The following is a 15,526-nucleotide window of genomic DNA, read 5'->3' on the forward strand; positions in this document are numbered from 1 at the left end:
AGGGATTGCGGCATGACCATCCCCCATGGGGGGGGTGATTTCTCACTTTCTGTCTTTGTCTCTCTCTGTCTGTCTGGTGAGCGCACGTGCCCTATAGCGAAAATCTCTCCAAAAAAAAGATACAAAAGGAAGGAAACCTTTCAAATTCATTCTATGAAGCCTCTATCATCCTCATGTTCAAGACAGATAAGGACATGACCAAAAAAAGAAAACTACAGACCATCACTGATGAACATAGATGCAAAAATTCTCAACAAGATACTTGCAAATCGTATCCAACAACATGTAACAAAGATTATTCATCACGATCAGGTAGGCTTTATCCCAGGGATTCAAGGGTGGTTCAACATGTGCAAGACCATAAATGTAATACACAATATTAACAGAAACAATGATTTAAAAAAACCCATATGATCATTTCAATTGATGCAGAGAAAGCATTTGATAAAATACAACATCTTTTCAGGATTAAGATCCTCAGTAAAATTGGTAAAGAAGTGTCATTACTCAACACAAAAAAAGCAATCTATTAAAAACCTACAGCTTATATTACAATGAATAGGGAAAAGCTAAAAGTATTTCTCTAAAAACTGGTACTAGGCAAGGCTGCCCATTTTCTCCACTGCTTTTTAATGTAGTACTGGAAGTCGTAGCTAATGCAATCAAAAAAGAGAACAATATAAAAAGCTTTTGAATCGGCAAAGAGGAGTTGAAAATATCTTTATTTGCAGATGATTGATGGTATACTTAGAAGAATCAAAAATCTCCATTAAAAAACTTCTTGAAATAATAAGTGAATACAGTAAAGTGGCAGGATACAAAATCAGCATCCAACAATCTATAGCATTTTGATATATGAACAAGTTGAACGAAGTAGAGCTGAAGAAAGGAATCCCTTTAACCATAGCCACAAAATGTATAAGATACCTAGGGATAAACCTAAGAAAGTCAAAGACCTTTATAAAGAAAACCATGAAAATCTTAAAGATATTGCAAGTGACCAAAAAAAAGTGGAAGGATATTCCACGTTCCTGGATTGGAAGAATTAACATAATCAAAACAACAATTCTACTCTAATTAATTTACATATTTAACGCAATTTCAATGATAATACCAGGGATATTCTTCACAGATAAAGAAAAGACAATCACAGATTTTGTCTGGAATCATAAAAAACCTCATATTGCCAACACAATCCTGTGCAAGAAGACTGGAGTGGGAGCCATATCACTCCTTGATCCCAAGATATACTATAAAGATGTGATAATCAATACAGCATCATAATGGCACAAATACAGACATGTGGACTGATGGAATAGAATAGAGATCCCAGAAATAACCTCCAAAGCTTACATCCAACTGACTTTTGACAAAGAATACCAGTTAATCCATTGGTAAATGGAAAACCTCTTTAGTAAATGGTGCTGGAAAAACTGGGTATCCACTTGTAGAAAGATAAACTGAACCCCCGTGTTTCACCATTAACAAAACTCAACTCAAAATGCATCAAATATCTGAACCTAAGACCTCAAACTATAAAAGTACCAGTGGAAAATGCTGGAGAAACTCTGGGAGACATTGGAGTAGGCAAAGACTTCTTAAATAAGACTCCCAAAGAAGAGGTAATAATCCCTAAAATAGACAAGTGTGACTCTATCAGACTAAGAAATTCCTAAACAGGAAAGGACACAGTAACAAGTGTGAATCAACAACCCTCAGAATAGGAGAATATTTTTGTAAAATCTGCCTCAGACAAGGGACTGATAACCAGAATACACAGGGAACTCAAGCGCCTTACACAGGAAAAAATTATTAACCCAATTAAAAGATGGGAAAATGAGCTAAACAAAATATCTAAGAAAGATATACAAACAGCAAAAAAGCATATGAGGACATGTTCAACATCCCTCATCATAAGGGAGATGCAGATTAAAACCATAAACCCCTGTCAGAATGGCAAATATTAATAATATACAAGTGATAAGTTTTGGTTAGGATGTGGTGAAAAGGGAAATCTCCCACACTCTTGGTGGGAATGTAAACTGGTTCAGCCACTGAGGAGAACAATATGGAGATTCTTCAAATATCTACAAATAGAACTACTGTCTGATCCAGTAATCTCACTTCTGGATATCTACCCAAAGGACAAGAGAATGCTCAGTCAGAAAAGCGCTTGCACATCAATGTTTATTGCAGTATTATTTACGATCACTAAGACATGGAACCAACCCACATGTCCATAAACAGATAAATTTATTGAAAAAGTGTGGCACATATACTTTATGAATTACTCAGCCATAAAAAAAAGACTCTGGCATTTAATAGAATGTGGTCAGATATGGAGGATCTATTGCTGATTGAAGTAAGCTAGGCTATGAACGAAAGATATTGTATGTATCTACTTAATATATACCGACTATCCACACTCTATGGTAGACACTGAAATATTGGAAGACATAAATGCAGTGAAAATAGTTAGCAATGATAAGACAGTAGGGAATGTGGCAGAAGAAGAGAAGAGTATTGAGAAGGATAGCAAGAGAACAAATAGAGAGGCATGGCATTAGTGAGACACAGATATGGTTTATTACCTGTTGATGATGACATATATAGTATTCTCAACTGGATTGGTCTGAGAAGTATTTCATGTTGGGTAAAGTCTTTTTACAAGCAAAATGAGAAATAGTAATTGAATGTTTAAAAAAATAATAATAACCTGGAAAAAAATGAACAGACATTGGATGATGATGATGGGGATTTTAATATCTTTGTATTGATTTATATGCATGGTATTCCTTCTGGAAAAAAATGTAATACATTGTAAAGTTGTATGTGATTCAATGTAATATAAGCAAGATTATGATAATAGTAAATACATTTTTAAAAAAGAAAATAGTTCACAGAAAATGCATACTATGAAAAATATTTTTAAAAATTAATGAGATAGTAGTTGGGAAGATAACAATGATCATTTGAAATAACCGAGCCATTCCCAACGATTTTGCTCCAAACTTGGAAGTTATTTTTATGAAGGGAAGATTCAGAAATATCAGAAAAAGATCAGAGACAATGAGAAAAAGAATATACTTGATATAATATAAACAAAAGAATGTTAGCTAGCACACATGACACTATATAATTATTAATAAATAGTATGATTACTTATCAATTTTATGTAATAATAATAATTAAAGGGAATAAACATGAAACAAGTGGGATCATCGACTTAAGGGCCACAGGGATAAAGGAAAATACAATGTATTCATTTATTTAGGTTTTTGCCCTATGGTGCATAGACTCTCCAGAGAGAGAGACAGTGAGAAGTGCTAAATCATCCCTCAGTGATGATGGCCACACTTCAATCTCTTCTCCTCCATTCTCCTCTCAGGATTTTGGTCATGCAAACACATGTGCTTGGCATTATTTTCAAGCCACCAGGTCCGGGAGTCAAACTGTGGTCAGCCATTTGAGAATCTTGTACCTTAACCAACACATCAACTGTTGACCCAAGGAAAAAAAATATTTGAAGATACTAAATGGTTATGATTCTGGTTGCCACTCTTTCTTTTGAAAATTTTATCTATTTCATCAATAAGGGAGAAAAATGTCACTCATTGGAAGGGGCAATGCTGAAAAGATGTTTCATGGCCCTCTTTATGTCCTTGTTCCTCAGGCTGTAGATAAATGGGTTCAGCATTGGGGTAACCACAGTGTACATCACTGAAGCAATTGCACTGGCCTTGGAATTGTGAGTAGCTGCTGAACTAAGGTACACTCCAAGACCTGTGCCATAAAACAAAAACACAATGGAGAGGTGAGACCCACAGGTGGAAAATGCTTTATACTTCCCTCTGGCAGATGTAATCCTCAGTATGGAGGAGACAATCCGGAAGTAAGAATAAAGGATTCCAGAAAAGGGAATAACGCCCATCAGCCCTGTGGCGAGATACATCTCGACGACATTGAGTAAGGTATCTGAACAGGCAAGCTGGATAACCTGACTGATTTCACAGAAGAAGTGGGGGATCTCCATGTCAGTGCAGAAGGACAACTTTAACACCAGCAAAGTCCGGAACAAGGAGTCTAGGACACTCAAAATCCAGAATGCCAGCAGCATCACACCACAGAGCCAGGGATTCATGATGACTGTGTAGTGCAGGGGGTGACAGATGGCCACAAACCGATCATAAGCCATCACAGATAGGAGTAAAATGTCCAACTCTGCAAAAAGGATGAAAAAATACATTTGGGCAAGGCAACCATCATAGGTGATGGCTTTGTTCTGGACATGGATGTTCAGCAGCATTTTTGGGACGGTGGTGGATGTAAAACAGATGTCACCAAAAGACAAGTTGGAGAGGAAGAAGTACATGGGTGTGTGCAGGTGGGAATCAGTAATGGTGGCCAGGATGATGAGCATGTTCCCAGTCAGAGTAATCAGGTACATGGACAGGAATAGCACAAAGAGGATTGGCTGAAGCTCTGCCTCTTGTGAAAGTCCAAGGAGGATGAATTCTGAAAAGTGTGTGTGATTTTCTGGTTCCATGGAACTGTCATGACTGTTGGGAAAGAGGGAATAACAGCGGTACTTTACAAAGATGTATTGGTGTTACCTGTAATTTTGTGCACTGAATAGTGCTTTTTTGCAAGCTCGGGGCACATGAGAAGCCCATGTTTGATTACCCACCCAACCTAAAAGGCCAAATATAATGGTACGTCCAGTAATCCTTAATGAGAGGCTGAGACAGAAAGAGTGCAAATTTGGGCCAGCACGGCAATAGAGAAAATTTTGTCTGGAAGAACTGGGCATGGTGTTACATTCTTATTAGTCCCAACTTCTCAGAAGGGTCAGGCAGGAGGTTCATGTCATGGTGAAAACTTCTCTATAGAATAAAGAAAATAGGGGACCAGCCAGTGGCATGGTGATTAAGATGGCTGAATCTTAATGGCTGAATGGTGGTGAGGAGGGGCTTTCAAGCTCCCATTCCTATATACAACTTCAAAACACATCAGATATTTGTGCATGCATGTTTTCCAAACTCCCTGATCTGGGGCTCAGGTTGCATAGTCAGCCATGTGGAATCTAGCTTCTTAACCACCATGTCACCTGCTGGCCCTACATGTTATATATATATATTTGTAAAACAAATAAGTTCCCATTTTTTTCAATCGCTTTATTTATGTTTAGTGGAAAAAGCAGAGAGTTAAAAATACATCTATTCTGGGACCATGAGATGGTGTAATGGTTACATCACTGACTTAAAACTCATGCCAGTCACATGTGCTTGAGTGCCCAAAATCCTGAGGGGAGAATGGAGGAGAAGGAATTGTTGTGTGAACATACCCCTGGGGGGTGACTTCTCACTTTATGTCTCTCTCTGTCTCTCTGGTGAATGCATGCACCCTATAGAAAAAATCTCTCTCTCTCTCTCTCTAAAAAACCCTCCAAAACAAAAAACTGTCCATTCTCTGCTTACCATTGCTCTGACTCAAACCAGTAAACCAGTCCTTAGTCATAACTTACTCCTCAATGCCAGGTTCCTGCTGCAATATCTGTTATAGAGAACTATCTATACCCTTCTCAGCATGTGGTCCATAGACCAAAAGCATCTATGTCACCTGAAAGGTTATTATCCATGCAGCACCTCTGGCTTCATCTACTGAATCAGAATGTACATTTTACCAAATTTCCAAGTAATTCAAATACTCATTATAGTTTGGTAAGCATTGATCTACGAGATGGTAAGGTTCTGGGCATTAAGGCATGGATACATTATTCAACATAGCAGTGGGGCCAAGGCAACTCATAATTCTCACCTTCCACCTGGTACAATGGAAGCATCTACATTTTCCATGATGACTATACCTCCCAGAGAAGTGACTGACCAAATACATAAGGAATGGAGGAGAAGGGATTGTGGCATGGCCATCCCACTTTCTCACTTTCCTTCTCTCTGTCTCTGTCTCTCTCTGGTGAGTGCACATGCCCTAAGGGGAAAAAAAATCTAAAAAATAAGAACCGTTACACTGCAGTTATTTCAAAGTCCAGGGTGAGAAATGGGAAGGTCTTAGTCGTGTTGAATTTATATCCTTTTTCCCTGTTAGGGAAGTTATCCCTTTTTTTAGAGGTTGTTGAAGTAAGGCGCATGCACTCATCAGAGAGAGAGAGAGAGAGAGAGAGAGAGAGAGAGAGGGAGAGAAAGAGACAGTGAGAGGGAAAGTGAAAAATCAGCCCACAAGAGGATGGCCTTGCCACAATCCCTTCTCCTCCATTCTTCTCCTGTGATGATCATGGGCACTCATGCACATGTGCCTGGCATGAGTTTTGAGCCACTGTTCTGGGACTCCAACTGCATTTGGCCTAGTGAGAGTCCAGTGACATACCCACTACATCATCTGCTGGCAGTGACATACCCACTACATCATCTGCTGGCCCCAGGAAATTATTCTTTTAAAAGGAAACCCACCCTCCAAATCTCATTCTTCTGCACTTACAGGGATGATCTGGCTTCTCAAGATGGTATCCCCAAAGAGTCCACTTTCACTGGTTCTGTTCTTTCCATGAATAATTATTAAGAAAGAGAAGTCTATCCACAAGAAGGGCAGGAAGACAGAACTACTCATGAGATCTCTGGGAGGCACAGTTGGGTGTCCTCTGTTAATGATTAATCCAAAATGGAATAAAAGTCCAATAACAGGAAGTCTTTACAATATGTGAAGATTCTAGGATAGAATTCTCATGGTGTCTCATTAAATAAATTGTTGTATTGTTATTGTATTCTCTGAGGAATATAATTCTTTAGAAGCTAAGAAACTGAAACAAAGTGTACTGTTTTTGACAGTCCTACCCCTTGGGGTATCATTGGAACCAAAATCAGTCTACTCTCCTCAGAGAGTTGTTTAGGAAGCAGGATATATTGAGAATCTCCTGTATATTTAGATATTATAGTTTACCCATAATAATCCTGATGCAGGGAATTGGACAAGGCCTTTTGAATGGTCAGGACTTTGATTCAGGAATGCAAAAAATCATCAAAAATTCTTTCATTGTACCAATTCTACATGTTAGGTATCTGGACCTTTGTCACCCCTTCAGCTAATTTTTCTTTTCATAACCACTGCTATAATTAAGCATTATTTACGGTTAATATATGTCAGCGTTTTTCCTTCCATAAATTCAACCTTAAGGGTATTTCTAAATATAAAGTTCAAATGTAATACATAATTCCCAATATTACCCATTTTCACCAGGTCAAAATATCTTACCAAATGAAATCCATCTTTATTTATTTATTTTATTTTTTATTAATATTTTTCTTTTTTTAGAGAGATTTTTCCTATAGGGCACATGTGGATCAGTAGAGAGACAGAAAGAGACAGAGAGATAGAAAGCAAGAAATCACTCCCCAGATGTGCATGCCACAATCCCTTCTCCTCCATTCTCCTCTTTGGGTTTTTGGACAGGCATACACACTTGCCTAGCATGAGTTTTAAGCCACCAGGTTCAGGGCTTGAATCATAGTCTACTACGTAGGAGTCCAGTGTCATAACCATTATACCATCTGCTGGTCCCATTATTTTTATTTTTCTCTAAGACAGGGTGATTGTTAGAGAGAGACAGATGAGGAAAAGTGGGAAATTATCCCCTGAGGAAGTGGCTATGCTGCAATCTCTTCTCTTCTAGTTTCCTCTCTGAATTTTTGGCATGCATGCGCACACCCAGTGTGATTTTCAAGCTGCCAGCTCTGGGACTCAAAATCTTTGGAACCGGCCCTGTGCGATTCAGTGTCTTAACCTCCACACTACCAGCTGGTCCATGAAATCCAGCTTTAAACTTTCATGCATTTTTGTACATCTACTTTCTTCCTGATATTTCTTTATGAAAAATATTGTTTTGTTTTATGTAAATTTTATGTGTATTTTTTAAATCTTAGGACAATCTACAAATGGCATTTTCCTGCTTATGTTTTTATTTATTTATTTTCCCCAGCACAAATACATTGTATATTAACCCAGTCAAAGATATTACCATATACATTATCATCATCGTATGTTCTTGCTCACATTTTAAAAATTTCCTATAGGGTATGTGCACTTGCCAGAGAGACAGAGAGACAGAAAGTGGGAAATCAACCCCTGAGTGGATGGCCATGCCACAGTCCCTTCTATTCTTCTCTTGGGATCTTGGGCATGCACACACCATGTGCCTGATTTGTTTCAAGTTGCTATGTCCAGGATTCAAAATGTAGTTGGTTATGTGAGAGTCCAGTGCCTTATTCACTACACCACTTGCTGTCACAAGTCACTGTACATCTTTACAATGTAAAACATGGTTTTTCCCAGTATGAATACAGTGGATATTAGTCAAGTCAAAGACATTACCATATACGTTATCGGCAAAGCATTTTTATAACTATCTACATCATAATTTCTATGCTGTTTAAGTGAGTGTGCTGTATTTTTAACATAGTTTTGATTATTTATCTTTATAATATGTGTACTTCAGTATTGACTAGAGATACTCAGCTATTATTACTTCTGTCTGCAGTAATTTTATTCCTGTTGTCAGTTTATTTTTCTGCATTAATGGTAAAATCACTTAGCTTTGTGGCGAGGAAGATACCATTGCAATTCATTGGATGTTCTATTACAATTATAAGTTAATTTAGGACAAAATGACATCTTTGTTATATGCTGATTATTTCAGTAACAGTAATTTTCCTCTAGATATTTCAGTATCTTTTTTTATAAACTTTACTGTAGCTTCTTTTTCAAATGTAGATTGTGCCAATTTATTTGCAATAATGTTCTAAGGCCTTTTAGGTTTAATTTAACTGGCAACGATATTTCCTCACATTATATATATGATATGGTTAGCATTAATATTTTGGAAAAGTGTTTGATTTTTCTGTGCTTAAGAAGTATCATGGTAGTCAGAATTTTCTTTTTAATATTTAAGGTTTGTTTCATAAATTCATTTAAAAATTCTACTTTCTGCATTTTATAAGATCTATTCACTACTAGCATACATTGTGTTAGTGGTAAATTCCACAACACAGTTAAAATTTATGGTAAGTGTTGAAGTTCTACTTTTCTCTTTTGCTTTCAAGGGCATAACCTTAGAGGTTTATGATTTAATAAAATGCCTAATATTATTTAGGATATATTTGATTATTATGTTGACTTATACATTTTATTCCTAGCTATTATAAATTTTTCTTTAAAGGTATAAATAAGTATTTAGTGATTAATAGTTTAGAAAAAAATGTTCAATCCTGTCTCCATATTTCCAAATAAATATCAAATAAAAATGTGAAAACTGATCATATAAACTATAAGAAGAGAACATAGATAAATACATAAATCAGATACATTTAAAATGTATTTTTATATGTATTTATGTATTTTTTAGGTTTTTGCCATAGAGCATGTGTGCTCACTGTAGAGAGACAGTGAAAAGGAATGTGAGAAACCACTCCCCAGAGGGGATTCCCATGCCATAACCCTTCTCCTCCATTCTCATTCTAGGATTTTGGGCCTGCACACATGTGCCCAGCATGATTTTCAAGCTATCAGGTCTGGGCCTCTGTGGTTGGCCATGTGGGAGTATAACGCCTTAGGGTATGTGCATGCACCAGAGAGACAGAGAAACAGAAAGCAAGAAATCAACTCCAGGGAGGGATGGTAATGCTGCAGTCCTTCTTTCTCCATTATTCTCTCTGGATTTGGGACACATGCACACACACACACACACACACACACACACACACACACACCTAGCGTGAGTTTCAAGCTACCAGACCCAGAACTCAAACCACAGTCAGCCATGGGGGAGTCCTTAACCACCATGCCACCTACTGACTTCAAGATTTAATTTGTGTATATCAAATTAATTGTGTATATCAAATATTACTGGGCTCATTGATTCATCTCATTGACTATATCAAATGTGGCTGGGACTATTGATTCATTTCATTGGCTGTATTAGATATGGCATAATCAGTTAGACATTCTCCACTAATTTTCCACCTACATGGAACAGATTCACATTTATGGCCACCATAAATTCAAATTATGGTTAGCCACCAAGTGGAACCAACGCTGCCAACACCTTGACTTCACACTTCTAGTATTGCAGATGGTATAGCAGTTACATCACTGGACTGCCACATAACCGACCACAGTTTGAATTCCAGACCTGGTGCCTTGAAAGTCACACTGGGCACATAAGTGCACATGTCCCAAACCCTGATAAAATGATGGAGGAGAAAAGATTGCATTATGGCCATCCACCTGGGGGTGATTTCTCAGTTTCCTTCTCAATATCTCTGTATCTCTGTCTCTCTGGTGAGCAAATGTGTCCTAAGACAGAAACCTCTGGAGAAAAAGACACAATAAGATACAATAATTCTAGAATTAAAAGAGGATGAAGTGATGTTTGGATACAAAGCCCATGAATAAATGCCTCCTTAATACTCATGAAAGCCTTGCAATGACCTCATGAACATCCTCCTACTAAGGAGTCTCCCCGGGGTCCCCTTCATGAACCTGTTCCTCGGACTGTAGATGAAGGTTGTCAGCATGAGGATAACCATGGTGTACATCACTAAGGCCATCAGACTCATTCTAGAGGACAATGTGGCTGCAGAACTAAGGTAGACTCCTAGGCCTCTGTTATAGAACAGGGACACCACCAAGACATGAGACTCACAGATGTAGAAGGCTCTGTACTTGTCTCCTGCTGATGAAATTCTCAGGATTGAGGAAACAATTTGACAGTAAGGTATAACAATTTGATAGAAAAGTATTCCAGTGAAAGAAATCACAGCCAAAGGCCAGTTGCCAAGTGTACTACTATGTTATTGATGAGGATATCAGAACAGGTAAGTTTCAGGACTTCGGGAAGGTCACAAAAAAGTGTGGGATTTCTGTGTTGGTGCAGGAGGACAACCTCATTATGGTCAAGGTCTCAATAAGGGAGCCCATGGCACACTAATGAACCAGGACCTGAGAACCAGCTTCCTACAGATCTGGGTGTTCATAATGACCATATAGTGCAGGGGGTGACAGAAGGCCACAAAGCAGTCATAGGCCATCATGCTCAGGATTAGATTGTCCAGCCATCCAAACACAAAGGTGTGCAGATGGGAGTCAGAACTTATGGCCAGGATGAAGAGCAGGTTTCCAATGAAGGTGACCTGGTACAAGGAAAAGAACATCCCCCCCAAAAAAATGAACTAAATCTCTGACTTTGCTGAAACCCCAGGAGGAGAAATTCTGCAACATGTATTTGATTTCTTATTTCCATGGGAACAAAATAACTGCCAGGAAAGGAGAAAGAAGTAACAGGCAGTTAACATGACAAAATGAAATTTGGTTACATTTAATTTCAAGCAAAAGAATTCATACAATCTTGCCTTTTTCTTGTTGTCTTCCATTGGGGAATTTGAAATGCTTCCATCCTTCCTTTTGCTACCACTGCTCTGTAATTATCTCAGTTCCATGGTACTTGCACTCTCCACAGCTTGGGTTCCCAATGGCTAGCCAGAAACGATAGATTAGAGACTTTGGTAACCACACTGACAAAAATATAGTCTTTCCAAAATTAGTTTGAAAGAGTCATTTAAAAGAGTCACTAAGCAAACACAAACAAAGCCCAAGGTAGAAGGAGAATTAAATTTCTAGAGTTACTACATTATATTATTCAAAATACCTAGCTTTTTTTTTTTTTTTGGAGAGGTTTTTGCCATAGGGCGTGTGTGCTTTGCCAGACAGACAGAGAGAGACAGAGAGTCAGAAAGCGAGAAATTACCCCCCTCGGGGATGGCCATGCTGCCATCCCTTCTCCTCTCGGGATCTTGGGCACGCACACACACGTGCTTGGTGTGAGTTTTAAGCCACCAGGTCCGGGACTCGAAACGTGGTCAACTACATTGGAGTCCAGTGACATAGCCATTACGCTAACTGCTGGTCTCAAAATACCCAGCTTTCAACAAAAATATTATGAAGCATGCAATGGAACAAGAAAGAATGGCACAGGAAAACAAAACCCGACCCTGAGGAAGCTCCGGTATTAGTCTTATTAGAGAAACATTTTATTTTATTTTAATTTTTAAAAAGGATTTTGCTTTAGGGTATGTTGCCAATGAGAGAGAGAGAGAGAGAGAGACAGATAGACAGACAGGGAAAGTGAGAAATCATCTCCAGAGGAGATGGTTATACCATAATACCTTCTCCTCCATTCTCCTCCTATGATTTTGGCCACAAATGAAACAGGTACCCTATAATTTTCATGGCTGACCTATGGTCAGCCAGTGGGAATATAGGACCTTAACCACTATGCCACCTGCTGGTTCCTCTGTTGACACATTTTATATTCACTGTTGTACTGATGAGAAATAGATACACAGAACATATGAAATATTTACAGGGTCCATCAGATCCTGGATGGAAAAGAGAAGTAGAACTCACACTTCTTAGACTTCAAGTCAGAACCTTTCTCACTCCTTGGTGCCACCTCCCTCAATGTTATACAATTAAGAGAGAATGATAAAGGAGAAGTAGAGCAGGATCCTGAGACTCAGACATATGTAAGGAAGGGTCTATATCTGCGTCAGGAAGGAAGTGGCTCCAGAACTGTGCTGAGATTAAAAGTGAGAAGAAGGCCAGTAAGTAGCATGGAAGTTAAGGCAGCTTGGTCCCATGTGGCCAACTGCATGATGTGAAAATCCTGGACGTGAAGCTTTAAATCATACTGGATGCATATGCATGCATGCCCAAAATTCCAAGAGGAGAATGGAGGAGATGGGGTTGCAGTGTGGCCATACCCCCAATTAATGATTTCTCACTTTCCTTTTCTTTCTCTCTCTCTGTGTCTTTCTCCCTCCAGCTAGTGCACATGCCTTACAGCAATAAATAAATAAATAAATAAATAAATAAATAAATAAATAAATAAATAAATAAAATCAAGGAGAAACAGAGGGAGTAGGCTGTATAGATCTCACTCAGAGCTAGAGAAATGAGCTATGTAGGACTTTGAATCAATCCCTTTTCACTCTCTCAACACCCCATACTGTACCCAAGAAGACACCACTAATTAAGAGTTGTCCTTGGGACCAGCAGATAGTGTAGCAGTTACCTGACTGGACTCACACATGGTCAACCACAGTTGAGTCCCAGAGTTGGTGACTTGAAACTCACACTGGGCATGTATGTGTGCATGACCATGATCCCAGGAGGCAAATGGAGGAGAAGGGAATGTAGCATGGCCATCCTCCCTGAGGGTTGGTTTCTCACTTTCCTTCTCACTGTCTATCTCTCTCCAGTGAATGCATGTCCCCTAAGGCAAAAAAACTAAACCCCCTATAATAAATTAGATTTCTCTCCACCACGCCACTTTCCCATAGTACTTAGCAGAAGTGCTCTTGTCTGTCCTGATGGTATCATTTAACAGACTTGGCTTTCTTGGTCCTTCTCTCCTGGGACCATGAGTGTCAGGGAATGGATGTCAGACTCTGGTCTCTGGAATGAATAAACAAACATTTTTGGAGAGGTACAGAGAGGATGCTTGTATCCTGGAGCTGGCAAGCTATAAGTGAGCTCTGCAAATGGAGGATTTACAGTTATGGAGACCCAGAAATTGAATTCTCAGAGCTCTTCATTAAAACAAAACTAAATAACTCATTGTTTTATTGTTGCTCAATTCTCTATGCAACTCATTCCTGGGTGGCCAAGGAACTACAAATAGAAGGAAGTTTTTCTCCATAGATTTGTCTTTTGTCTTCCTGCTTACCAATGGTGCCCATCTCCCCTGGAATGAATATTCCCTAATGTATATAACCTCTCAGGCAGAGAAAATCTTTTTTTTGGGGGGGGAAAGGGGGAAATTTTCACTATAGGGCGCATGCGCTCACCAGACAGACAGAAAGAGACATAGAGACAAAAAGTGAGAAATCACCCCCCCAGGGGAGATGGTCACGGGTCACGCCGCAATCCCTTCTCCTCCATTCACCTCTTGGGATCTTGGGCACACACGCACACGTGCATAGCGTGAGTTTTAAGCCACCGGGTCCAGGACACGAACTGCGGTCGACTATGTGGGAGTCCAGCGACATAGTCCATTACGCTAACTGCTGGTTCCCGAGGCAGAGAAAATCTTAAAGACCACCCTTATGAACCTCCAAACTGCTGTGAGCAACTAAGATTCCAGAGTCTGTCTTAGAGATAGGGGTTTGTCCCCTGTGGAGAGGGAAATAAGTGGGAGAATAATAGATATGTTGGATGTTAAGAATGAAGTTGCCTTGGGGCTAGCAGGTGGTGGGTGGTTAAATTTCTGAACTCACACATGACCAACACAGTTGAATTCCAGACCTGGCAGCTTGAAATCATACTAGGTGCATGTAGTATGACCATCTCCCCTGGAGCAGAGGGTGATTTTTCACTTTCCCTCTCTCTGTATTTCTTTGTTTCCCCTTGGTGAGCACACATGCTCTATGGCAAAACCTAGTAAAAAAAGAGTGAGGTTGCCTCTTCACTGGTGAGACCTCAAGATACAAGTAATCTCTCTGTCCAGGTATTATATGTGCACTTCATAAAGTTGGATACAAAAATGTCCCATGAATTGAAGTGCATTCTTTATTTCCTTCTGTTTCCTTGAGTTCTGGCCTTTGTTTTATGAGTGACCTTTTGAAATTCATTGAAAGGTCTTATTATTCTGCTCTCACCTCTAAAGTTATACACACACACACACACACACACACACACACACACACACACACACCATGTGTACATGTTAAACACATGATGACCTCCTGGGGATAAATTAACACCATGCTTTCCATTATTACAGAAGGAATAAATATAAGCTATTCCTAGCTTGTATTCCAAGCTATTCCAAGCTGTCATTACCACATGCTCTTTGCACTAACCCTGAGACTTTGTGTTCTGTTGGGAACTGGACTGCAGACCAGTGCCTCTTTGTCAAGCTAGACAGTGAGGGGTGGCTGGTAGGCAAGTGAGTGAGGCTTCATCTGTGTTTGCAATCACTCCCCTTCACTGACATGGCCTCCTGGACTCTGCCTCCTGTTATATCAGTGGTGGTTTTGGATTATTATGGGAGTGTGAACCCTATTGTGTGATGGCTTCATAGTACATTGCAATGTGGTCATGGTGAAAATGGAGTACACGGTCAATGTGAGGTGCACTTGGGCCATTCTGGGGCCAACCTCTACATCCACCCCATTTGTGAAGGGATTGTCTTCAGCAAGGCCATTCCCTGATGGTGGGAAAATTAGGAATGGCTTTACTAAAAAATATAGAAATGAGGGGGCTAGCAGATGGTGTAATGGTTAAAGTGCTAGACTCCCATATGGCCAATCATGGTTTGAGTTCTGGTCTCAGCAACTACAGATTCACACTGGGAACATGTGTGTGCATATCCAAAATCCCAAGAGAAGAATGGAGAAGGGATTGCAGTGTGACCATCTCCTTGGCACGGGGTGATTTCCCACCTTCCCTCCTACTGTCT

General features: G+C 39.4%; 1 protein-coding gene and 1 pseudogene across 1 annotated transcript; both read right to left on the reverse strand.

Annotated features, from left to right (window-relative positions):
• Positions 1-3,607: 3,607 nt before the first annotated feature.
• On the reverse strand, positions 3,608-4,546 carry LOC102471736 (olfactory receptor 7A17). Its single transcript, XM_014585278.1, has one exon. It carries the CDS (start codon positions 4,544-4,546, stop codon positions 3,608-3,610), a length of 939 nt encoding a protein of 312 aa, XP_014440764.1.
• Positions 4,547-10,469: 5,923 nt separating this feature from the next.
• On the reverse strand, positions 10,470-11,219 carry LOC114006656 (olfactory receptor 7C1-like; annotated as a pseudogene).
• Positions 11,220-15,526: the final 4,307 nt, after the last annotated feature.

The sequence above is a fragment of the Tupaia chinensis genome, unplaced genomic scaffold, assembly GCF_000334495.1.
Source record: "Tupaia chinensis unplaced genomic scaffold, TupChi_1.0 Scaffold149482_1, whole genome shotgun sequence".
Classification (NCBI taxonomy): domain Eukaryota; kingdom Metazoa; phylum Chordata; class Mammalia; order Scandentia; family Tupaiidae; genus Tupaia; species Tupaia belangeri.